The following is a 24,689-nucleotide window of genomic DNA, read 5'->3' on the forward strand; positions in this document are numbered from 1 at the left end:
AACATATGCTTTAGCAGTTTAAGCACAAAACACTCAAAGACATGAGCAGAGCTCCCCATCCTGCATGAGGTCATGGCAGAGATGCCAAATGCTACTTTCCCTTCATTTTGTGTGCCAGTCAGGTAGGACAGTAGCTTTTCAAAGAGCACTGAGTTAAATAGGACTGAACATAATGGGACTCATGTGGGAGAGTTTGCCTTCCTTCATGGCCCTGCAGGGACCACAAATGGAAAGTACTGAACTCTGCACCTCCCGTCACAGGAGGGTTTGAGAGCAGTATGACCTGTCTCTAGGGCTTTAGAATTGTAACACTGAGTTTTCTTAGAAAGCCAATTTTTCTCTCCCTTCTCCTTCCTCAGGCATTTGACGGCTTTGGCCAGGGTTTCAATTACTGTACTATCTTATCTTGGGGTTTATGAGAGGATGTGGCAGATGCACATTCCGGATATTGTTGTACAAATACATTTGATAATTTTCGTCCTGTTTAACTATGTGAGTGAGGTTTAAATCAGCAGTGACATGAGTATTCTGGGGCAAAGACTGTTCTCCCCGTCCATCAGTTTGGTAGAAACCACTGCAAGGCTGAAGTTTGACCAACCTCGACATAGAGTTCTGTAAGGAGTGTGCCGTGGCCCCACTAGGCAGAGTGTGTAGCACTTCTTTGGGACTGTGGCCAGTGATAGAATTGTTTCCCTTCTCATAGTTAAGCCAAAATTAGATGAAGCATGCTAACATTTTCATCTTGTGTTTCCTCTGAAGACTACGAGTTTTTTGAGAGCACTTTGCCGCCAACCACCACCACTGTCACCACTACCACTGCTTCTACGACGACAGAATTGGAGGTTGTCTATCCAGAGACCGGTGTTGGTGGCACTGGCCCTGTGTCAGAATATGATATTGCTGGGAAGAAACGCTTCACTGGTAAGGATGCCCTTTGGCTTATGTAGCTTGCTACTGTGCTGCAAAGAAGTCTTGCTCCAGCTAGGCCAGCCCTTCAGCTGAGATCATTGCACATACATATCCAGTAGACGTGTGTGTGGTCCTTTTAAGGATTGCCACCCTGGAAACCCAAAAAGCAGTACTTTTTTCCTTGCTTCAATGCTTGCATGTCTATGCATGGGCCTACAATGATTTTGTTCAACCACTAAAAACCTCTTTGTACTCTTTCAGTGTAAGTGCTCTGTTCTGTGTTCTGCATTGTATTTGGTCTAGCTGAAGTTAGTAAGAGAGCAAGAGTGTCTACACCAGTGCTTAGTTCAGCTTAGCTGCATCTAACTTCACACCAGCAGTTCCATCAGGGGAAGTCTCCACATAGGTGTGAGTCTTCCTCTGGGGGACCTGATTGTTTTCCAATGATCTGTTCAACCCCAGTGATTTCATCCACGCCGCACAAGCATGTATGTCAAGAGAAATGAATGGTAGTTTGGATATGAACTTTCCAAAAAATAAATCCAGTAGAGATAAATATGATTTTGGTATTTTAATGTGCTCTCAGTAGAAGGCATTTGATGAAGGAGCCCCCATTACATGAGCCATGTCTCCTGTGTACACAAACCATTCAAGTGTGTAGGTTGGTGTTGCAGCACTGACTTCAGAGCTGCTCTGCTGCTGTGTCAGAGAAGCAGCTGGGGTCCAGAAGACAGGGATTTGGAGATTATAGGGCACTGCACTCCAGCTTCCACCCCAGGCTGGTGACACCTCCTGCAGCCCTTTGCATAATTCTGGCACTTGAACTGAGGTCAGGTCAGCTGCTGACTCACCTGGCATTTCAGAAAATAGTTCAGGGGGTGGAAAATCGTCTTTGACATGTCTTGGCTTCCCTTCTAATATCCACAAGCATCATGTGGCTTAAGTGAAACTCTGCTGCTGGAGTGAAAGATTTGTTTTTATATATGCCAAAACTTTTTCCAGTGCATCTTCAGTTTCCCTGTCCAAACAATTTCATGATGTTTCTATTCAGCTCTCTCACTGACAGTGCTTCTTGATTCATTTAGCTGGAGAGGCTAAAATTAACTTCATTGCAAGATCTGGAAAAAATTCATTTAGGGCATGGAATCCAATAAGATAAACCAAGAAACGTTGGTTTATGAACATTTCAAGGCACTAGGGAAATAATATTACCATTTCAATGAATTGTATTATTGCAACTGAATAAACATCTCCAAAGCAAGTTTTATAGTCCTTACTTTGAATGTTACGGTGACTTTTAAGGCAATAAAAAGATGTTTTAAACTTTTCCTGAACTGAAGTGCAATTCCAGTCAGTACAAAGCTTTTCAAAATAGAAGTTACAGGTTGGGAGCACATGCCTGGAAGGTAGAGACTCCTGGCTCCTGGTCCCTTAGTACTCAGGGGACCACAAGAATCCCTTTAAACTGGTTGGACTTCACCTTGGAATTACTCTTCACGTTTCTTTTGTTGTTTTGCTCCAGCTTCAGGATGTTTGTGTAAAAACCAACCACTTAAACCCGTAAAGTCTTAGATGATTGAAGGCCCTGGCAGGGACTTGTTCCCATGTTGGAAAGGCAGAATTTGGGTGACATTTTCATCCCACCTTCCAGAGAAGCTGGAGGTAGCGAGCAGAGGGTGCTGCATTCAGACTGCTCTCTTCTGCCTCTTGTAGCAAAGACAGTCCTTCCATCTTTGCATAGTTTGGTACAGTTGCGAGTGTGGGGTAGGTAAACCTGAATGCTGGTATCCCATTCCCCCTGCTCATCAATCAGTTTGGCTCTAAGCCATGCCTTGTTGGCAGCGGTCTCTGGACTGGAAGGTGAAGAATTTTAAAATGCACCACAAAACTTGACTCTCTTGAGGAAATTGCTAGCCTGTGTTCTACTGTGAGATACCTCAAACTCCTTACTAAATGCTGCCCTTCCCTGTCTCTTCTAGCTCCTTATGTGACCTATCTCAACAAGGATCCAGCAGCCCCCTGCTCCTTGACAGAGGCCCTGGAGCATTTCCAAGTGGAGAGCCTTGATGAAATCATTCCCAATGACTTCAGAGAGAAAGATCAGCGTCCCCTGAAAGCCCCTCACAACATCACAGTTGTGGCAGTTGAAGGCTGTCACTCCTTTGTCATTGTGGACTGGGCCAAACCTGCTCAAGGAGACATGGTAACAGGTATTCTCCTGAGGGTTTCTCTCCTGGTGGGAGAGTAGAGAAGAGGAAGGTGTTCCTAAATGACCATTTGTAGTAGTGTCTGCACAGTTAATGTATCACTTAAAACAGTGAATGGGTTACCTCTGTCATCTTTTTGCCTTCACTGTTTTTTAAATCAGAATTCACAGTTGGGTGCTGTCCTCTGATATAAAGCTCCATGATTATTAGCTAAGGATAGGAAATTCTTACAGGCCAGGATTTTCCATGGGAGTTAGGCATGGAATCACTTTCATGTTCAAAGATGTTTCAATTCCTTTTAATCCTTAAAATTTACCATGACACCTAAGGATATAATTTATTTAAAATTAAATTAGAATCCTCACAACTATTTCTCTTTCCTGTTTACAGGCTATCTGGTTTACAGTGCATCCTATGATGACTTTTTAAAGAATAAGTGGTCAACCAGGACTGCTGGGTCTACTCACTTGCCAATTGAGAACCTGAAGCCCAACACACGGTAAGGATTTGATCCACTCATTTTCAGTTCTGTTAAGGAAATAAAACAAATTTTGAGAATTGTCAGTTGTTTTTCTTGGTCTTAGTATAAATGTTGTACATCTGGTTTAAATTTTACTGATTCTGTTAGACAGCAAATTGTTCTATAAACTACACAACAGCAACCTGATATCTTTACCATATTAACCCTGGAGCAGATGGCAGTGGGTACATGTATATATATTTGTGTGTATGAAAAGACGTATCTGTAACAAAGAAAATACTGTTTTAAAATGCATTTTCTAATCTTTTGGATAACTGAATCAAATGTTGAGGGGGGGAGTATACTAAAATATACCCATGATGTGACTTGATATGATGTGGGCCATTCTAGCATATGTGTGGCCAAGATTTGATGCCTACCGGGGAAGTGCTGCCCACTGGTCTGTGTTTGCTTTCTGTTCACATAAATAGCGCTGGAAGAGAAGGCTTGGTGATATAAAGTGAGGCTGTGGCAATTGCTCAGAAGTCAGTTTAGCAGGAGCTTTAGGTCTTCATCTTACAAAAAATCTGATTGAAATGGCGGAACAAGAATGCATGCTTCACATAATACCGGAATAATTTGTGGCGACCGGGGGCAAAGTAAACAGCTACAGAGGGATCCCATTCAAACTACTCCTTTAGAGAGATGCTCAGTGTCTCACATACTTGTGTCTCAAATTCTGAGCCTGAAATTCTTTTGGTACTCGCTTGAGCTTGGCCTTCACATGCTGCTGTCTGCAGTCTCTTAGGCACTAGTGGAAGGTGTTGCTCACACAGTGGAGAGATGCACTGGGATTGTGGGCTGGAATTAACATGCCTTACTTGATGCTGAGCCGCAGATCACTGCGTGAGGACTGACTGCTTGGACAGGCACATAGGATTTGTGCTAGGACAGCACAGAAGAAAGAAACAGTGTGTCAGCCAAAGTATCTTTTCTTTCCAAGACAATTAATAGTAGTTGATTGAGAACCTCAACATAGAAAAAAGAATTGTTTGAGCATGGCCTTCATCTAAAACCTTAATAGACAAAATGATAAAATAAAATAAATAAATTTTGAAAAGCCAGTACAGTGTAGCCAATTTGGGGGCATATGATGAGGCATATTTTTCTGACCACATCATGACACTTCTCCAGACTTCAGCATAGACAGGTTTGCCCCTGCAGCTGCTCCTGCTATCTGGGAAATATCCAAGTACCAAGAAATCAAAGTATGTTCAAAGAAGGGGGTGCACTCCCATCTCTCCTCCACAGAGACTTCCCTCCAGCCAGAGTTCTGAGGACATGACATCTCCTTGGGAGAGCCAGAGCCTGAGCAACTTCAGCAGCAGTTCCTTACGCAGTTGCACAAGGGCCTTGTTCAGCAGAGGACACCTGCAGGGTCAAAGACCTGGAAAATTAGCAGGGGAATGCTAATTATGGAGAAGCAGGATAAGCACATCCAGAGCACCCACAGAGTTAAAAGAGATAGATGTTACAGGAAAACATGGTCCATCTTATCCTTTCCTGTTTTGTCTACAGTACTGTCAATCACACGCTTCATGAGGCATTTTCTTACATATCCAAGAGCTTAAAAAGGCCACTTATTCAGAAGATTGGTAATCTAGACCTTAGTGAGAGTCTTTGAGGCTGGTTCATGGTGTGTTAAAGCAAAATTACTTCACAGTGGAGAGCTTCAGTGGTATACTCTGCATCTGCTAGTGCTCTCCTTACAAAACATTGTTGTTACAAATGTATATAGGGTAGTATGTGGCACAGCTCTTTGTGGGTTTCACCTGTTACAGCAAGATATGATGGAAGCACTATGGAATGCAGACCATTTTGCCTTTGTATATCTACATCCTTGTGACTTAAGGACTCCCTTTCCCTAAACAACTCTCCTCTTGCTGCTAGAACCCATTTCTGCCTCCACATCCCAGCCTCCTCTGTATGCCAGCCCTTTTCCCTTTCACCAGTATTCATTCCTCCACTCTTACTTTGTCTTCCATGCAGGCCAGGGAGGCATTGTCTTTACATCCCAGCTTCTCCCGGCTGCAGCCCTCCATTTCTTGCTTCTGTGCCATTTCTACCTTTCAGCTGAAGCTCCTCACCTCTTCAGTCTTTCAGTCATGTCTCCCTCTCCTGATGCCCAAAGGACAGTGTTGAAGGCCAGAGATAACTCTCTGCTTCTCATACCCAACACCTAAAGGGCTCCAGAACACCGGAAGGAGTGGCTGCAGTGAAAGCTCACAGGAGTTCTGCAGCTGCTGTCCATGCTACACTCAGTGCAGGGGAATTGGTGGGAGTTGGGCTGCCAACATGTCTGAGATGTACATTAACTCCAGGCTTCAGAATGTCACATTTTGTCTGTATCTGAATGGAGTTTTATAGGAACAGCAAGGTTATGGATTCATGCATCTCCATGAGCCTCGTGACTGTCTTGTTGAATCAAGGTTCTGTTTCATGACAGGGAGATTCAAGCAAGTGCTATTTATTTAAGCATATTGTTTCACCAGCATCTTCCTGAAGATGATATAATTCATTGGCCCCTATTGTATGCTCTGTGAAGGCAATAAAGGCTTCATGTGGGGTCTATGGTGGAGAACGAAGGATCTTTATAAGAGAGAAATTTTATGTATCAGCCATTCTCATTTACATTCTCCAAAACAACAGATTGAATTGATTGCATATCTTTTGTCTTAAAAATAACTCCTTAACCACTAGGAAAAGATAACATGCCTAGGCAAATATGGCATGAAAGCTGAAGTTAATCTAAAAATGTTGTGTCTGCATTGTTAGTGCATTTTGTGAGAAATGTCTGATTCAGTCATTTGCAGTGAGCAGGTGCTGTTGGTTACTGGGCGTCCCACAAGGGGCTATGGGTGGTGCAATTTTGCAGCATGCACAGTGTATGAGAAGCAGGTTGGCATCCTGGCTGAAGTCAGCACCAGAGAAGATTTCAAGCTGTCAACATATCCTGGAAAACATTGGCCTGTTATTTAAGTTTTACAAACAAAACAGAAATCTATGTTTAATCTATTTCATAAATTTTCTACTGAGGCCTGGCCTGACCTCCCTTTGAGAAGTGGAAGTTTTTCCATTAGTGAAACTCTGGTCAGCTTCAGTGGGTACAGGAGCTGCTTCCTTGTGATTTGTGATTGTAAACACTAAAATTACTTTAAACTTTATTAAATCTTTAAGCCAGTAGTTTTGACAAGGTCCCTTTCCTAACTTTAATTCTCAGCTGTCACAGAAGATGATGCAAAGGGCTGGACAGCATCTGCTCAACCACTAAATCAGTCTTATGCAGTCAGAAACATTATAATCCTTGCCATAAACATTTCAGTCCTCTTCCTGAGCATGGTTAGACTTTTTTCTGCATTTTTCAGGAATGCTGTGTCAGTCCTGATGGGAGTAGCTAGATAGTCTCATGATTTAAAACACTGTCCTTCACCCCCATATCTCCATGTCTTCTGAAATCTTTCCCTCTGTTCACTGGGTTTTGTTCAGTCTGGGGCTATCTTGATCCCACAATGCCTACTACCAATCCAGTGTTGTATATAGTATTTCATAGGAGGTTCCTAAACATTTACTCAGGGCTTATAATGGCAAACAGAGCCTGGATCTTCTGTTTCAGGGGGCCAGATGCACCAAAAAACTCAATTTCCTTTTTATAGCTCCATTAAAACAAAGCCATGGTATGTCCAACAAGCAGCATCAACCACAGGTGGCTGCTTTGTGACTCCAGGGCCACACAGAGCTAAGATGTCCATGAAACCATTGCCCTGTGCAAGTGGTAGACCTGTGTGGCACATACCTACCTCATACCAGCTCTGTAGGAAGCTCCTCTGCCATCTTGGCACTAATGTCTTATTATAATATTAGTTGCAAATATTGATGAGAGATGTAGCGGTGGGCCATTTCAGAAGGAGTGAGACACTTTGCATTAGCCTGTGAACCTGCAGGCACTGATTTACACATTTTTCTTCTGGAAGAATGGTGCAGTTGTAGGCAGAGGATTTTAGCCCTTGCTGTGGGGGTGCATCCTGCCATTTCAGCCTGCCACTGAGCAGAGTGCAAGGCTGACAATCCATGAAGGCATGCCTTTGGCAAGTGTGGAAAAAGGAATTTGAGGCTATTTTTTTTTTAAAGCTGCTTCCCTAATTATCATGCTGAGTGATTATCTCCCTTTTCTCTGTGAGTGCCAGCCATTTAATTCCAACAGAACAGAGACACCTTGAGTTAAGTCAGAAAATAATTTTGCTCTAAATGACAGGTATGTTGAACAATAAGTCATGTAGCCTAAATGAAAAAACATGTTATATATTCAATACCCTGTTACAGTCCACTATGTCCTTTCTTGACGTATGACTAGAATTGGTATATAAAATCTCAAAGGAAGGTTATTTGTAGGAGGAAAAGCCTTTTTGTTGTCTGTATTGAAAATGAATAACAAATGGTACTGCATCTGTTGTGATTCTTCTGTGCCTAATGGTAGCAATTCATACAGTTCTGCCTAAGCAAAGTGTAAATCAAATTATATATTGCAAATTTTGTTCATGTATCTATGTGATGAAAACCAGTCAAGTTATACTGATTTGTGATTTCCTGGCAAATTCATCAGCTGAAGGATTCTGACTAATGAAAATGTCAGATTCCTGGACCTAGAATGGCTTTGGCAATTTCTTTTTTATTTGTCATGTCTGAGAAAGAAATATATCCCAACTGCATTATTTTATTGACCTTCTTAATACAGCAGTCACAGCATTGTCTATGTTTAAATCACAGGTCAGCAAATCATGAGATCTGGCTCTCTTTCTGATACAACTAGAGCTTTCTTCTGTATATAAAGGCTTAGGAACCCATTTTGCAATTTAGCAAAGAAAAATGTACTCATGACTTCATCACTGTTTTGTTTTTGGTTTTTTTTTAGAGAGTCAAGCAGGCAACATGAACCATCATATGCCCTAGATGGGCTTCTATGTATGTAACAGGACAGCTGAATGCACAGTTGTCCTGATTGCATAGGTAATCAGTTCCTGCATTATGCATTGGCTACAAATCTGCGTGTTTTTCCCCACTTAAAGAGATGCACAAGGTTCTTGCACTGCTCTCTGGCCTGTTTCAAGGGGAATTATGGCACTCATATGTCATATGTCTGATGGGAATGCTTTGAGGCTACCATTAATACACGTGCATGAAGTGTATTTAAAGAGTTACTCAGACAGTGCCACTGTGTTGAAAGGTGGTATCTGATTATACTTTGGAGGCAGTGGGAAGTCAGGCATCCATACTTCCACTATGCTTTGAAGCATTATGGGAAAGGTGTGAGCTGGACAAAACGTTTTTCTCCTGCTTTTTTGAAGCAGCAAACACTGAGCTAAGTCAGTTAAGCTTGGTGCTGTGCTGTAGCTCTTTCAAGAACCACATTGAGGAATTACTGCCTTGTGTCCTGTCTCTATGGACAGGCTTGTGCTGCTCACCCCTGTCCCAATCTATGTGACAAAAGTGCTGGTGAAGGAGATGTGGATGAATGCAGGTGCCCCATGAGAGCATTGGCAACTTGGGATTAAAGCAGCGCTTGAGCTGCCATGCTCTGCTTGGTGGCCAGAAGTAGAGAAGCACATGGGAGGCTTTTTGCCTTTCCTCTCTTCTTTCCCCAGACATGCTAAACACTCTTTTATACAAAAAATCTAGATCAGTAGTTAAAAACAGGCGCAAAATTTTCTGCCAGCAAAAGGATTGTGCTGGGCATGAGCAAAAAGCACAGCCTTGCTGAATTCTGCATTTATCATATTTTCTTTTTGCCACATCATATGTGTCTTTAAAAAAAAAAAAAACAACATGAGTTGTTTGTGAGCATCATATACTCATTAACTGAAGGCAGAACTGGCTGCAGAAAGCAATAGAGGAGTAGTTTTCTGGTATCAGCTGCAGGACACAGCAGGGACAGGGGACACATCCCTCATGCAGGCATGGGAACATGTCCCACAGAGAGTCTGACCGTGCATGTGCTCCAGGTCCAAGGAAGATAAAAGGTAAATCTGTTGCCATGGATGAAGTCCAGAATATTTCAATTCTGGTAGCTTCCGCATTGATTTCACCTAGACAATGTACCTACAATTTTTAAGGAATAAACGAGATGCCCTGGCCCATACCCTGGAGATAACCGCCTTGCTTCTTGGCAAAACCCAGTGTTCATGTGACTACCACCCTTCAGCCAAAGAAGAAGGATTTGCATATCTCTTCCTACCTTTTCGTAAAGATCAGGTTGATTTTAAGGCAAAGCAGTTCATCTTTCTTGACAAAAGATATTCCTCTTAATGAAAAAAAAAAAAAATCTGTTTTGCCAAAGGGCTGGTTCAACTGCGTCCCCTCTGGTTTTTCGTTGTGATTAGTTTCACATGGGCTTAGGCCAGACAGGGGCCTTTTAGGAGGGACCTCCAGGCCCTGCTATGTGATTAAGTCTGAGAGATCTTCACCAGGAAGAGCAGCCTGATGTTTTTGATGGAGTAGACTGCCTTTCACCAGCTGTGATACATCAGGCCTGCCATTCCGGTGGGACACTCTCATGTGAGGTAATCCAGTGCTTGGTGGCAACCATCCATCCAAGTAATCACTTGCCCTGTTATGTGTGTAGAGCTTCTGGACATGTCTGCTTTTGGATGAGAGGCTAAATCAAGATCCAAATGCTATGTGGATATTACAAAGGCACAGTAATTATAATTTTTTAAATTAATTTCTTTACAAGAATGAAATTGAGCAAGCAGGCAAGAAAGGAAACCTAAACTCAGGAATTTAAAAAATGCTGTGCCGGAAATTTTTAAGTTATCATCCATTCTAGTTGGTTTCTGTTGGACTGAACCAAATATAAAAGGAAAAGAAGAAAACATTAATCTGGGGAAAAATGTCAGGGTAGGCATCAACTAAAAATCATTGTATTTGGAAATGAACTAAAAACATACTTACATGTATTCTTCTCTAAGGGTGAGGATAAATTTGCTTCTATTGAGCAAAGAATGGAGTTCTAGTGGTGATTCATGTGCTTTGAGTTAAGCATGTGATTTAAATACTCCGGAGGAATCAGTAAGACATCATGTGATGCTTTCTTCTTTTACTCAAGTATTGTGATCTTAATGCTTCTGGAGTTTTTACAGAAAGGTCAAAAGCTTAGCTTCTGAGCTCATGTAAATCTGATGCAGTTTCTGTTTGCAGTTTACACCACTGCTTCCCTAGGAGTTATTCTGGTTTAAAACTGTTCCTGAGATCAGAATTTGATTTCCTTGCAACTTTTTCTTTTAGTCTAGCTATTAGTTGTTTCGTAGAAAGTGGATGTCGTTGTATGTGGTTTTTGGAAGGGAGATGATTCATAAGTAAGTGTTCCAAAAATATGCATGGGAGCAGTTGCAAAAAGGAGACATTTGTCTGTAACAGCCAACTCATACTCTGGCTCAGTATCCAAATCCATTTAATGCAAAGGATACTCTGGAATTCTTCTGCTTTGATTCTTACCCTGTTTTACTATTAGTTATAATTTAGCCATTGCAATGTGATCTGTTTCAGTATTATTTTCCCTTTCTTCTTGTTTCAGGTATTATTTTAAAGTCCAAGCAAAGAATCCCTTTGGTTATGGGCCTGTTAGCTCTTCAGTCTCATTTATAACAGAATCTGGTATGGTTTGCTTTTTATTTTCATCTCAAAACTTGCAATAACAGATGTGGTAGGACAATGACTGAAACCAGCATACCAATAACAGTGATTATTCTGGACTTGCTGCTTTCATATTATTTTTTAACTTTAATTATTTATTTTCAGTTAAGCTAGGAAAATAATACGCACTCCTAATGCCAGTATGAAAATGTAAGTGATGTTAAAGTCAGCTGCAGGAGAAGAGGAAGTTGAATTTCAAATACAAAGGGCTACTAATGTTCAACAATACAGGAACAATGTGAAATTTAAGGTCTTTGATAGATTGACCAAACATTTAGTAAATTAGTTTCCTAATTGTGAACAGCTAAACAGTTGGAAGCAGTTGTCTCTGGAAGAAAAACAGAAAGCAATAGAAGAGTTCCATCAGACAGGCAAAGTGCTCTGTTCTTTTTTTTTTTTTTTTTTTTTTTTTGACAAGGAATACTGCTCTTTCACAGGGTTAATAGTACATTCAAGAGCAACACCCCCTTCTAAAAATAGTACATTAAATGAGCTAGTTTTTGTCTGTTTCTTCTTCTACTTCCATTGAGCTAGAGGCCAGTGATTCCACTGAATAATAAAGAACAAATTTTAAAGTCTTTACTTGAGTGAAAGGTCTTGTTTCTTGCAAATTTTGCCCTTTCAATGGCATGAGGTTTACACAGTCTCTGCCATTGCTCATTTGCCTTCACTCTGTAGTACTCACTTCAGAAGCTCCACTAAGAACTGTGGAAGTAAATCATCACAGAAGGGAGACAGAAATGTGAGATAAGTCAGTGGTCCTGGATAATGTATTCAGATTTTCATTAAATGAATAAGAGGCTCAAATGTTAATCCAAGCATAATATTTGACATTACCCAGGTGGCCAAGAAGGCCAATGGCATCTTGGCCTGTATCAACAATAGTGTGGCCAGCAGAACCAGGGCTGTGATTGTGCCCACACTTGGCACTGGTGAGGTTGCACCTCATGTCCTGTGTTCAGTTTTGGGCCCCTCACTACAAGGAAGACTTTGAGGTGCTCGAGACCATCCAGAGAAGGACTGTCAAACTTTGGAGCAGGCTGCTGGGGGAAGCGGTGGAGCTCCCATCCCTGAAGGTGTTTAAAAAACATGTAGATGTGGCACTGAGGGACATGGTTTAGAGGAGGACTTGGCAATGCTGGGTTGACAGTGGACTCACTGATGTTAAAGGCCTTTTTCCAACCTAAACAATTCCATAATTCTGTGCTGTATCTTGCAGATCATTTTCCTGTTGCCAGCATATGGGCCTGAATGCTTAGTTTTCCCATCCAAAATCAGCTCCTTTGGGAGCTTTATTTAACACGTTACATACACCAAATTTAAAGTTTTGTTTGCAGCACTAATCTTTCATCTGTCATGGCCAAAGGTGGCTTTGCAGCTGGCACAAGTACAAAAACCAGTTGGTAAATGCAAGGCCAGGTAGTATAGTTACAGTGATGGAATAGGTCATAAGAGAAAGAAATTGCTAATTCAGAGCGCTCTTCTAATGCAAGTGTAAGGTTTGAGCTGATGAGAATATTCAATAAAGAATGCCATCATAGGATGAAGTACCTTATTGAAAATGTTCAATCAGTGACTCTGTATGTTGCGTGTTATAAAATAAGGTTTGGAGCAAAATACTAAACGATGTGTTTTTTCTTCTAGACAATCCTCTCCTCATTGTTAGGCCACCTGGTAAGTCTTACTCTGTTGTTTCATTCATGAAGTGAATAAAGCCTGTGCAAAACAGTTCAAATATGGGAATTAGAAACCTTTAAACATGCAGTTTTAGGTACAGTTTCAAGTGGGAACAGGTAGTAACAAATGGGACTAATTCATAAAATACTTTTTGTCTTAGGACCCTTTATTCTATTTTCTGAAGATAAGCCTTGTAAAGATGTGTTCAAATAAGTACTTGATTTTGGTCCATATTTTTCCCTGGTACAACAGCGTTAATTGCTTGGTAAAAAGCAGTAAACAATGTTACTTCAGTATCTGTGTCCTTCAGTTGCCTAAGCATAGCTTGAATAGCAGGATCAGGTTTCTCTCTCTCTAGTCCTGGTGCTCATCTGTACAAATCTTCATGCCCTTATAAATGCTAAAAAAATTCAAGGATTTGTTACTGACCTGAATAATATGCCACAAATGCTTTGTATTTCCAAATTTGCAATAAGCCAGTTCAGCCCATAATCAGAAGATTTGATTTCCTGGTGCTGGGACTAACCTTGCTGACATGAACATTGGTAGTCTAACCCCAGGCAGTACGTGCTCTTAGAAGAGATGCAGGAAAAAAGACCTCATGGTTACTATGCTCCATCAGCTTTCCTAAGGTGTTAAAATGGCTGGTTCAGGATTTTTTTGCTACACTTTTCATGAAAACTGTGTCCAGTATATCCCTTCCTTCTCTGTTTTATTGTGCTTGCTAGTCTGGTTTCTTTATGTCCTCGGAAGTCTCTGAGGATTGATGATCAGTGATTGCTTCTCACATGCAAGGGTTTGCAGGATTTGGTCCATGTGCCCAGTGAAAGGAAGAATGACTAACAGAAGAAACTTCCAATCTCATTTGTAAACCACCTAGAAATAGCAGAGTAAAAATATGGCTTTGGGCCAATTATCACATTGGAAGATTTTTGTATTATTCTGTATACATTAATACAACAGCAATTTCAAAATAAATATTTATCTTGGTAGTACAAAGCAAATATTTAGGCAAGCCAGTAGGAATATTTATTCTTTTGCAATACAATTAAGCAGTCTTATCTGCAGCAATGCTCTGAACAGAGTTCCCCAGGAAAGGTCTCACTTGTCTGTTATTGGAAACTAATCTGTTTTGATGTAATCTGGGAAAACAAAACAGAAAAGTACATTTTTGATATGATCTTTTAAACTAAATAGCAAGAAGAGACTTCATAGTCTGTTGCTCACCACAGAGTTCTTAACATCTGTTCTTCTGTAAAAGGGTTACGTTTTAAAGTCTTACAAGGCGAGTCGCTGTCAGACCTAGGATCAGGCTGTGTTAAGAAGAGAAACTGTGTAATGCTAGGTAGAGAAGAAGTCTTACTGAAACAATTAAGACTGTTTACTTAAGCTGTGGTTCAGTACATGAAATCATATTTTAATAATTTTAACAGTTATTTTTGTCTACTGCCTAGGAGAGATTTAATAAAGTCTCTAACTTTATTTTTAATAATATTTTTTTCTTGAAGTACTACTTCTGAATATAAAAAAAATAATCTGTTGCAGCATGTTTTCTGAAACATATTATTAGATGTTAAACTCTGCAAAACTTGGACTGAAGTGTTAATGTCTGTCCCTAACGTGGAATTTATTTCTTTCTCCGAGGTGGTGAGCCTATCTGGATCCCATTCACTTTTAAATATGACCCCACCTACTCAGACTGCACTGGCAAGCAGTACGTGAAACGAACTTGGTACCGCAAGTTTGTAGGAGTGGTTCTTTGCAACTCCTTAAGGTACAAAATTTACCTCAGTGATGACCTGAAAGGTAGGCACCAAGATTAATTTCCTGCTACACTATTACTTGTCTCTTCATCTTCTGGTTTTGTTTATTTCATATGTGTCAGAATTGTGTGACCACTATGCGAGAGTCCTTCTCTCAAGAAGAATTAGTAGTAGCTCTTACACGGGTGCAATGCCTGTGAGATAATGAAAAAAACTTTCCATATTATTGAGCTGGGGTAATGGGATCATCTCAATGGTCTTTCAGGCTATACTAATGACTATTGTAGTGCCTTGGTATAGTTTCAATACAGTGTTTGGATAATAAGAGATAAAGGGCTCTGTTTGTTTGAGAAAGAGAGCTCCACAGTTCTTAATTTTCCTTTGAGACTGAAGTCAAACTAATGGTATTGACATATTGAGAGTTTTTTACTTTCACATGATATATTTCAACTAATCCAGTTGAAATTATCTTCACCTGTCACCTGTAGTGCACTGCCCATGGACTTGCAAAATGGGGACTACTCCTTACTGAGCTGTAACGCATTTATTTTCCATAATTTCTGCTTCCATTCTGTGAAGGTAGTCTCCCTCTTTCCGGTCCCTGTTTGTTCATTGGTGATACTGTCTGTGTCACTGCAACATTCTTACTGCTTTCTTCCACACCTACTTTCCTGGTGGTAAAGAGTATCCCAGACATAAGTATTGCTGAGTTAAGTAATCTGTCTGTATCACTCTTCAGATACCTTCTACAGCATTGGGGATAGCTGGGGAAGGGGTGAGGACCACTGCCAATTTGTGGATTCACACCTGGATGGAAGAACAGGACCTCAGTCATACATTGAAGCCCTGCCCACGATCCAAGGTACAGCAGTGGGGGAGTGGGATGCTGGCCAGGAGCCTGCTAGCCCATCTATAGGAGGATTAAGGGGTAGGGAGCAGAGCACAGAGTGGAGCTCTGTCCACAGCTGCTGGCAGCCCTCCAAGGAGTCCAGCTGATGCAGTAGCTAAGAACAGATTATGCAAGTCCCAGAGGACTTGTGGGTGCAGAGAGAGAGAGACAGAGACAGAGACAGAGACAGAGACAGAGACAGAGACAGAGACAGAGACAGAGACAGAGACAGAGACAGAAAGAAAGGAGCATATGATGCAAATACTATGCAGTGATAAAATGCAAAATGAAACAAAACATAATTGTACAGGTCTATGAAAGCTTTCTCTTATTGACAAGACCTGATTCATTGAATCGAGATGCAAAACCTCTTCCATATGCCTAAAGGGACCAGCTACATCTTTGCAAATACAGCTTTTGTGAATGATTTCTATTAGGTCATTCAGTGCAAAGCACAAAGGAATATGTTTAGTGACTTAAGATCAGTACTTTTATTCTGGCCTGGTAGACACCTGTCTCAGAGGGAAAATTCTTACCTTGAAGGAGTTCATCTGAGCAAATTGCTCACCTCACATAACCAGGTAGAAGACAGGTTGCTTCCCAAAATGAAACCAATCATAGAAGTCAGCCAATTTTTTCAGTAAGTCTGTTGGTTTAAATTATTCAGTTAGCTTTAGTGGTTTCCATGTTAAATTATGTGTTGATATTCTTTGCATGGTGGTGTTACCAGGAAGAAACTGAAATAGTCATTGATATTTATATATCGTGGTGAAGTACTGCATTCTTAGCTCAGAAGACAGATGATTAATCCAGATGTGTATATACTAGGTCTAAGAGATAGAGAGCACACAGAAGTTTTATTATTGGCACAAGCCATGGGTGTTTCAGATGTTCCAATGCACGAGCTATGCGGACAAGAATGCTGCACCTCTTCTAATGCTTTAAGCAGTCACATTCTTTCTGCAGATGAATTAAAAGGGGAAGGGAGGGTTTAACTCAATATTTACTGCATGAAATGATACCTTTTTGTTTTGTGAAAAGCTAACTTTTGCTGATAGTCTCTTAAGCCCTGTGAGATAATGTGATTTGATGGTATTTTTTGCCTCAGAGTCCTTCATATATTTAAACTGACTTAAAAACTTCATAAACACAGCTGAAATATGCCCACCTTTTAGAGTGAAATGCAGCAGCTCTTTGGCAGACCACAGCATTACACAATAGTTACAGAGATTTTGAGCAGTAAAACCAATCAAAACTACAAGAAATATTAAGGACCAGAGTTAGATCATTCAAGAAAGATCTTGGCCAAATACCTGGGCTAGCCAATACACTTTTGATACAACTCTCTGCCAGACAGTTTATAAATTTTCGTTTGCGCTGTGGGATTGACTCTCACTGCATCTGCTACTTTTGTTAAATTGCTGTGTCTGTGTTCTGGAATACAAATGGGTGCTTTTCTCCCGACAGGGTATTACCGCCAGTACCGCCAGGAACCTGTATCATTTGGACGCATTGGATACACAACACCCTACTACTACGTGGGCTGGTATGAGTGTGGTGTGCCCATCCCAGGGAAATGGTAGCAGTCTGTCTTTCCTGTCTTAGGTAGACCATGCTTTTCAAATGATTTCTACTAGAGAACTGTGAGCAACTGATTTGGAAAAGGAAAAATAAAAAGATAAATGGGGCAAACCAGTGAAGACCAACTGCTCAAGAAACCATTGTGAAGACAAACATGGACACCCTTTACCAGCCTTAATCTGTGGTGCTACTTGATTTCTGCTTGGAAGCAGGGATAGGATATAAGTTTCCTTCTTTCCTTCCTCTTCTGTGTCTTTAAGGCACAAAGAGAAGGTTGCAATGTGTGCAACCTGTGAAAATTAGAACTGTATTAGCCATGAAAATTTGGAAGTTTATTGTATCTTACAGGAACGACCTAAGCATGCTGTGCTTGCTTAATGGGATGCTAAACTGTCTTTTGCTGCCCGATGGGGCTCCCCTATGCAATCATGCCATGTAACTGGCCACCCACCAAAGGCAGTATATTCTCCTGAAGACTTACCCTGTGGGTTCATCCACTGCTGGACTAATCACCAGGTCACAGTGTAAATTCACTTTGAGATATATCTGTATCTATATCTATATAAATACAGTACTGTACATCTGCAGAAATACTTCTTAGAGATGCTGAGATCTTCTTATTCACTAGATAAATATGTTTGGAATTTTTATGTAAAAGGTGCTGTTAATTCTTTGAAATATTGCTATGCAAAATATATTAACCAAGGAAAGAGCTCTATTCTTCTTGTGAGTACTGCTGATGTAACATTTGAATTATTGATCAATACCTGTATCCCATTTCCTTGGCGGCCTTTGGACTGGACATTCAATGGATTTCTACTCCTCTATCCATGTTAGAGTGGCACTGTATAGTCCAGCAAAAACATACACAGCAGTTCATCAGCATCAGTTAAGCTTTCTATCCTTTACTATTTAAAAGTTTTAGTGCAACTTTCCTTCAATCCATTCTCATCTTATTTTGTATGTTATTTATTCCTTGTCAGTATCTTTCACTGCAGAGGCATAGGATGAGTAATTTGGAAATTAGAAACTGCTTTTAACTTATTTGCTCTCCAAAAAGAAGCCCAAGCCACCAATACAGGAGTCAACTAGCAGGAAGCTCATTTGACCATGGGGACAAATTGCGATACACTTCTTTTTAAATACTACCAACATCTCTTCCAAGCAGACCAGAAAGCAGAAGTGACATGAATGAAAGGTATAATGATTGTTTTTTTAGAAGGCGTTTGGAGGCTTGCAATAATGTTTCATGGTAACATCTCAAGAACCTTTGCCCACGTTAGTAAGACTCACCTGTTCTGGCAGCCTAGGAGAGTAGCAGTAACCCAGGGTACAGATCCAGTCTCTGGTCCATCTTTCACTCTTGTTCCAGTTTACATGTAGCGTAGGTTTAACACTTCTTGAGTTGCTTCCTGTCGTTATTTTAAATTGTATGGGGGCAAAAAAGGGAATTAAAGTCATTAAAAGAGCATTTTCTTTTTCATGGTGATTTGGATTTTAACGTTTTAATTTTTCTCACATATTTTTGCTTCAGTACAGTGCCAAATATATGGTCTTGAAGTATAATGTTTTTCCCTAATAAACCTATGATACATGGTTCAATTTCTATTTCATCCTTTCTGGTCATCTGTGTCAAGTAATATATGTGACAAATTGTTAGCTTTCAAAAAGTCCTCCTTGGGACAGGACTAAGTGTCAACTTTTTGTAAGGGACTGGGAGCATGTGAATGTGTTCTTCTCTTTAGAAGATAGTTAGCAGCTAGTGTGGAGTTACCAAGGGCAAATCCTACCTGGCCAGCCTTGTCATCGTCCTCGTTGCAACGACTGCCGCCGTGCACAGGGGAAAAAAGGGAATGTCACTGGCTTCCGTAAAACACTTGGCATGGTCTCCCACTGTCTGCTTGTAGTGAAACTGGTGGAATATGGCTTAAAGAGTTGGTGATCCACTTTGTTGTGAGGCTCAAAAGCTTGTAATCAAAAATATTGCGAAGTCCAAATGACAGGTGGTTGCAAGTGCCACCCCCAGGGGCCAGTACTGGGTCCAGTATGGCCTAGTGACCTGGACAGTGGGATGGAGTGCATGGATGGAGTCAAGCTTGCCACTGATACTAAACTGGGGCTGGAGAGTGGTTTATATGCAGAGAGCTGCTCAAAAGAGGGACTTCTATGGGCTGGAGAAATGAGATGTCAGAAAACTCATGAAGTTCAGCAAAGGGAAGTGAAAAGTCCCACATGTTGGTCCTGTGGCAATACAGGATGACTGTCCAGAGAGCAACTTTGCAGAAGAGTTGCATTATACCTTCAGAGAACACAGGTAAATTCTGATTTATTCAGCTGAAGAGACATGGTTCTTTCATTCCCTGCTGAAAGTACCTTTGGGAGTGAGACAGTCCCATTCAGAGATGTTACTAGGGGTGAAGATCTGAGACAGTGGCTTTTTCTGCAGCCTCAGCTGAGGAGGAACTGGGAGGGGCTGAGGTAGGGGTGGAGGGCACTGTGCACTCTTCCCCTCCAGTGTAAATCATCTCTGAGGCTAAACCAGCCAGGGCAGAGTCAGCAGTAGGACACAGCAGGGAAACACATGAACTACAATGGTATGCAGCCTTCACTTTGAGGTCTGGATAAGTCCTCTGTGCTGTATGAGGTGATCTGATTGACACATTTGCATCCTTTGCTCCATGCGTAGGGTAAACTTATTATCGTGATACTAGGCAGTTTCTTGATGAGATGATGCTGATCTTGCTCTTTGTTCATCTAAGAGGTGGTGGGATTACAGAGGTGACTAAAAGCTGTGTGGGTCAGGAAAGCCATGTCCCAATCCAGATCCTCTCTCAAAGGCCCTGTCAGTACCCTGAACAATGGGCAACCCTCCCCTTTCCTTCCCTACTTCTCTGCTGTCCCCATGGTACACTGTGCCAGCACAGAAGCAGCAGCACAGCCCCTTGGGAGATAAACTGCCTCTCAACTGAAGTAGCTGTACAGCTTTGTGGCTGCATATCAGAGAGTGTCGTACAACTTTGAGTACTGCTAGTGGGAGAGAAACGGGTCTTTCCCTCTCTCAGATCTCCTCCCATGCCCTTCTTACTGGCAACACCACATCTGCATCTGGTTTTCAAGCTCTTGGCGCCAGCTCAGAGAATGCCATGTCCCTTCAGAGGCTCTGAGGGGTGTTGCACCACCCCTGCTTTCTTGTCTAAGTGACCTTGAGGGAAGAGGATGGAGGAGAAAGAGGATCCCTACAGAGAGAAAATTCACACAGCTTGGGCCTGCATCGCCTCCGGTCCAAGTCTCTCAGGGGTGGAGAGATGCCAGGGCCCTGCCTAGTGGGGAATTGTACGGAGCTGAAAAAGAAAGGGATAAAAACACAACAGAGGAAGGGGTGGGGAGGAAAAGACAAGCAAGCTGCTCAAAGTATTGTCTGGCCTGGTCAGTTCCAGATGCAAATCTCTGATCATTGTACCATATTTTTGTGAGAATTGGGATTTCTGCCTCAAAGGCAGCAGGAACAATTGCCAACATGTGAAAAATGCCAAGGGTTCTCAGGGGCAGCCAAAGCCCTGCATGTGAACCCAGCATGTGAACAGTGGAACTCTTTGGTGATGAAGGAAGCACTGAGTGTCACTTGGAAAGATAATAGAAAGCCTTTGTGGGAGGTAACCCTACCCTCTGAGCAATGTGAAATGATCCTTGCAGTTCCTCTCTATGAGGAACTATACAGTTTTCTGTCTGCAGAACCCTTGTCCTCTTTTCTTACCAGGCAGATAGATGTTATTCAAGTGAAAAGCTGCCTTCCTCTGGCAGAAAAGAAAGAGGTAAATGAAGAAGGGAATGAGGTCAATATGGCAGTAGCCCAGCTCTGCTTCCTAAGGAAAAACTGGCATCTATGGATGTTTAAAGTCCCACCCAAAGAGCCCTGCCAGCCTGCCTGAGGGCCCTTAGCTGGTAACATTTGAAAACAAAGCCATGCCTTGTACTGCTGCTCTCTTTCTCATCATGCTTGTGTCTCCCATAAAGCAGGAAGCACTCCCACCGGACTTCTGCCACATCACTCTGCCAACTGCATCACAACAGTTAGTGAAATGTATGAGCCTGGTGAGAATGAGCGCTCGGAGAGAATAACACCGGAATTGTAGCCGAGTGCAAAAATCCTGGTGTCAACACTGGCGAGTCAAGTGTCTAAGGCAACAGTTTGGGGGCTAGGTCCTCAGGTACCAAGAGCTGCCATAACTCCTCAGGGCCAGTTGTGTCGCCAGTGCCAGTGTCACCCACCTCCAAACATGGCCTGACCAGCAGAAGAGCTGGAGAACCTCCACGTGTCACATGCCAAGGAAGAACATATTTGTGTTAGTGAAGCTGAGCCACAGACCGAGCTGCATGAGCAAGGACACAGCCAGTGGGCTCAGGGATGTACTTGTCTCTTCAGCAGAGGAGAGCTTGCACATGGAGTATCTTCTGCCCTTCTGAACAAGGCCAGCTGGAGGACATCAACAAGAGGATGACCATGATGGTTAGGGCACAGGACATACAGGGAAAGGCTGAGCACTGGGTTTGTTCAGACTTGGGAAGGGAAGGGTTCGCTGGCAGTGATTTGATATCTCAAATGGCCTAAAGGAATCATAAAGAAGATAGACACACACTTTTGTGAATGATACACACACTTGAAAGGCTGAAGGGCAATGGACACAGACTTCAACATAAGAAATTCCAAGAAATATTAAGAAAATGCTTGTATCATCAAACTTATCAAGTACAGGGACAGCAGCCCAGAGAGGTAGGGAAAACTCCACCCCTGAAGGTGCTCATGACTGGCCTGGACAGGGCCATGAGTAGCCTGATCTAACTTTGATGCTGGCCTTGCTTTGAGGTTCAAGTGTGTTGGATCTGATTTTCAAAGCTTCCTCCAACCTGGAGAATACAAGTCTATGAATGATACCAACTACTCTATTATGCAGCCAGACAAAACAAGAATGAAAATTTCACAACAAACAAATTTCAATCTCCACACATTTTCCACCGTGGATTTTTATATTATTGGACAAAAATAATCATAAATTCACAGAATGGCTGAGGTGGGAAGGGACCATTGAGAAACATCTAGTCCAATCCTGCTGAAATTAGGTTAGCTGTAGCAAGACCATGTCCTCTTGCATTTTAAAGATCTCTGATGATGTAAACTCCACAGTTTCTCTGCAACCTGGGTCAGTGTTTAACCACCATCCCACAATATAAAATATTTTTCTTTTGTTTAAATGGATTTTCCTGTATTTGAGTTTGTACCCATTGATTTTTGTCTGTGACTGGATGCCACTGAGAAAAACCTGGCTCCACCACATCAGGGATATGGTTCCACTGTGCTTTCTCTTCTCCAGACTGAAAAGTCACAAGCCTCCCAGCCTTTTGTTATATCAGAAGTGTTCCTGTTCCTAAATGGAAGTTGCAACTAGCTCCGAGATAATACATGATTATTTGTGAGGGAGTGAGGGAGGCCCTGAGGGCAAAAGCAGGGAAGGGGTGTGGTCTCCTAGACTCCCATGAAGAATTTCTGACCATGGTTTCTTATTGTGAGTAGTTCCTGCACATGCGTTTCAGATGTGGCTTGTGGAAGCTGAGCCTGAGGATCAGGTCACCCACTGTGGGTAATACCTTCATGGTTTGAAGAAAGCCTCTGGATGGCAGGAGATACTGTTTGGCCAGGACTTACAGCAGGTCCATGCTGCAGGAGATGAGTGGAGGGACAGAGGAGTGGATATGAGGGGATATGGATATGGATTTAGGCTGGATATCAGGGAAAATATTTTTTCACCCAGAGGGTGGTTGGGCACTGGAACAGGCTCCCCAGGGCAGTGACCACAGCACCAGCCTGATAGAGTTCAACAAGTGTTTGGACACTGCTCTCAGGCACAGGGTGTGACTCTTCAGGGTGTCCTGTGTAGGGCCAGGAGTTGGACTTGATGATCCTGATGGATCCCTTCCAACTCGGCATATTCTGTGATTCTGTTCTGTGTTCCTTCAAAATTTCACACACATTGCGAGAAAATTCTTTTAATGAAGGCATAGTTTTGGTTCAGGAGAGGCAAAGTCCATTCTCAGGTCTTAGAGAGAATCTTCAGGAAGAAGTCCATCCCTCACAAGATAAAACTTGCAGCCTCCTCTGTCTGAAGCTTTGGAATGTTCTAAGTTGGAACAAGTACAAAAAAACACTGTGTGATCCTGCTGGGCTTTCACTGGTGATAATTTTCCTAAGGTTGCAGGCAGTGTGATTTTCACGGGAGTACTGTGGGCAACAAGAACCAGTTTATCTTGCAGCAGGAATGAAAGCATTACTGACTGTTTCCAGGAGGTTTTCAAAGTCTTCCTGAATGTAATAGCAACAGTGTTTCTGCCCACCTAATTGCTTTCCACACAACTTCCATCCTTCCAAAGGTCTTTGTTATGTGAAGGTCTTCTTCCCATTAAAAATATGGGCTGCATTTGTTTAAACTCCTGATAAAATCCCAGAAGCTTTTGCTGATTCTCCATAATTTACCTCTATCTTCCCCTTTCCTTTAGTTTCTTCCTTTGATAATTGGAGATTCTTTCTTGGAGCTGAATGTCTTTCTTGAAGCACTGTGTCTTGAAAGTGTAATCTAAAGGTATATCCAAAAATATTTCACAGTTTCACTCAGAGGTTGTTGTTCCTCCCTGACACCCATGGGCATGATCTGTATTGTCCCACTCAATGCCTGCTAGCAGATGTTTAACCTGCCTTGCCCACACATTTCTCTCCTGCATGAACATAGCAGATGTTAATGCCACAAACTCCAAAACAAATGTAGCAGCATTTCCCTCTTCCCTCTGGTCAGTAGCATCATGAGGGAATAAAACAGAGGCAATAAAACACAGGAGTGGGCCTGTGGTCGGATCTTCTCTGCTCCTCCACCTCACCCAGCATCTTTGTCTTCATGCTGGCCCCTGTCTTGCCTGGTCCAGGCTGCAGAACCTCTCCTCCTTGTGCTGCCCGTGGGTGCCCCTACTGAGCAGGAGTGCCTGCATTGCAGGCCTTGCCTGGGGCAAGCTTCTGAGCTGGAGTCAGTCACCAGTGAGTCACCTTCTCCCAGACTACACGTGCCATCACACTGGGTGATGAGGATCATTTTGGGTAGCCTTGGAAGGTCAGTATTCATAGATCAGCTTTGGAAGGGAGGGAAGGGACTGCTCGAAATGGCTCCTCAGAGTGTTGCAGCTGCCCTGCTCTTTGGCTGGGACAACCTTGAGAAAGGCAGAGGCTGTCTGTACAGCTGCACCTGGCACCCCAACAGACATCTGTGGGCAGATACTGGGAGTCCTTTCCCCCAGGGAAGGGCAGGGTGAGAGCCCAAACCTCTGCCACGGTGACCCATACAGACAGAATTGCCGAAAGGCAATAGCATACACAGGAGAGGCTGCCCAGAGCAGATACACTGTGTATTTTTTTTGTT

General features: G+C 42.2%; 1 protein-coding gene across 2 annotated transcripts in view; it reads left to right on the top strand.

Moving 5' to 3' along the window:
* The window catches only part of FNDC1 (fibronectin type III domain containing 1), a 63,806-nt gene extending 44,972 nt beyond the window's left edge, over positions 1 to 18,834 (top strand). For both annotated transcript variants that reach the window (XM_053939131.1, XM_053939132.1), the window contains exons 13-20: positions 760 to 921; positions 2,889 to 3,119; positions 3,507 to 3,615; positions 11,204 to 11,283; positions 12,967 to 12,996; positions 14,644 to 14,805; positions 15,502 to 15,624; positions 17,119 to 18,834. In XM_053939131.1, coding sequence (XP_053795106.1) covers positions 760 to 921; positions 2,889 to 3,119; positions 3,507 to 3,615; positions 11,204 to 11,283; positions 12,967 to 12,996; positions 14,644 to 14,805; positions 15,502 to 15,624; positions 17,119 to 17,234 — 1,013 coding nt within the window. In that variant the 3' untranslated portion in view covers positions 17,235 to 18,834. The remainder of the gene's footprint in view (positions 1 to 759; positions 922 to 2,888; positions 3,120 to 3,506; positions 3,616 to 11,203; positions 11,284 to 12,966; positions 12,997 to 14,643; positions 14,806 to 15,501; positions 15,625 to 17,118) is intronic.
* The last annotated feature ends 5,855 nt before the right edge of the window (positions 18,835 to 24,689 follow it).

Source organism: Vidua chalybeata, chromosome 3 (assembly GCF_026979565.1).
Source record: "Vidua chalybeata isolate OUT-0048 chromosome 3, bVidCha1 merged haplotype, whole genome shotgun sequence".
In the NCBI taxonomy this organism is placed as follows: Eukaryota; Metazoa; Chordata; class Aves; order Passeriformes; family Viduidae; genus Vidua; species Vidua chalybeata.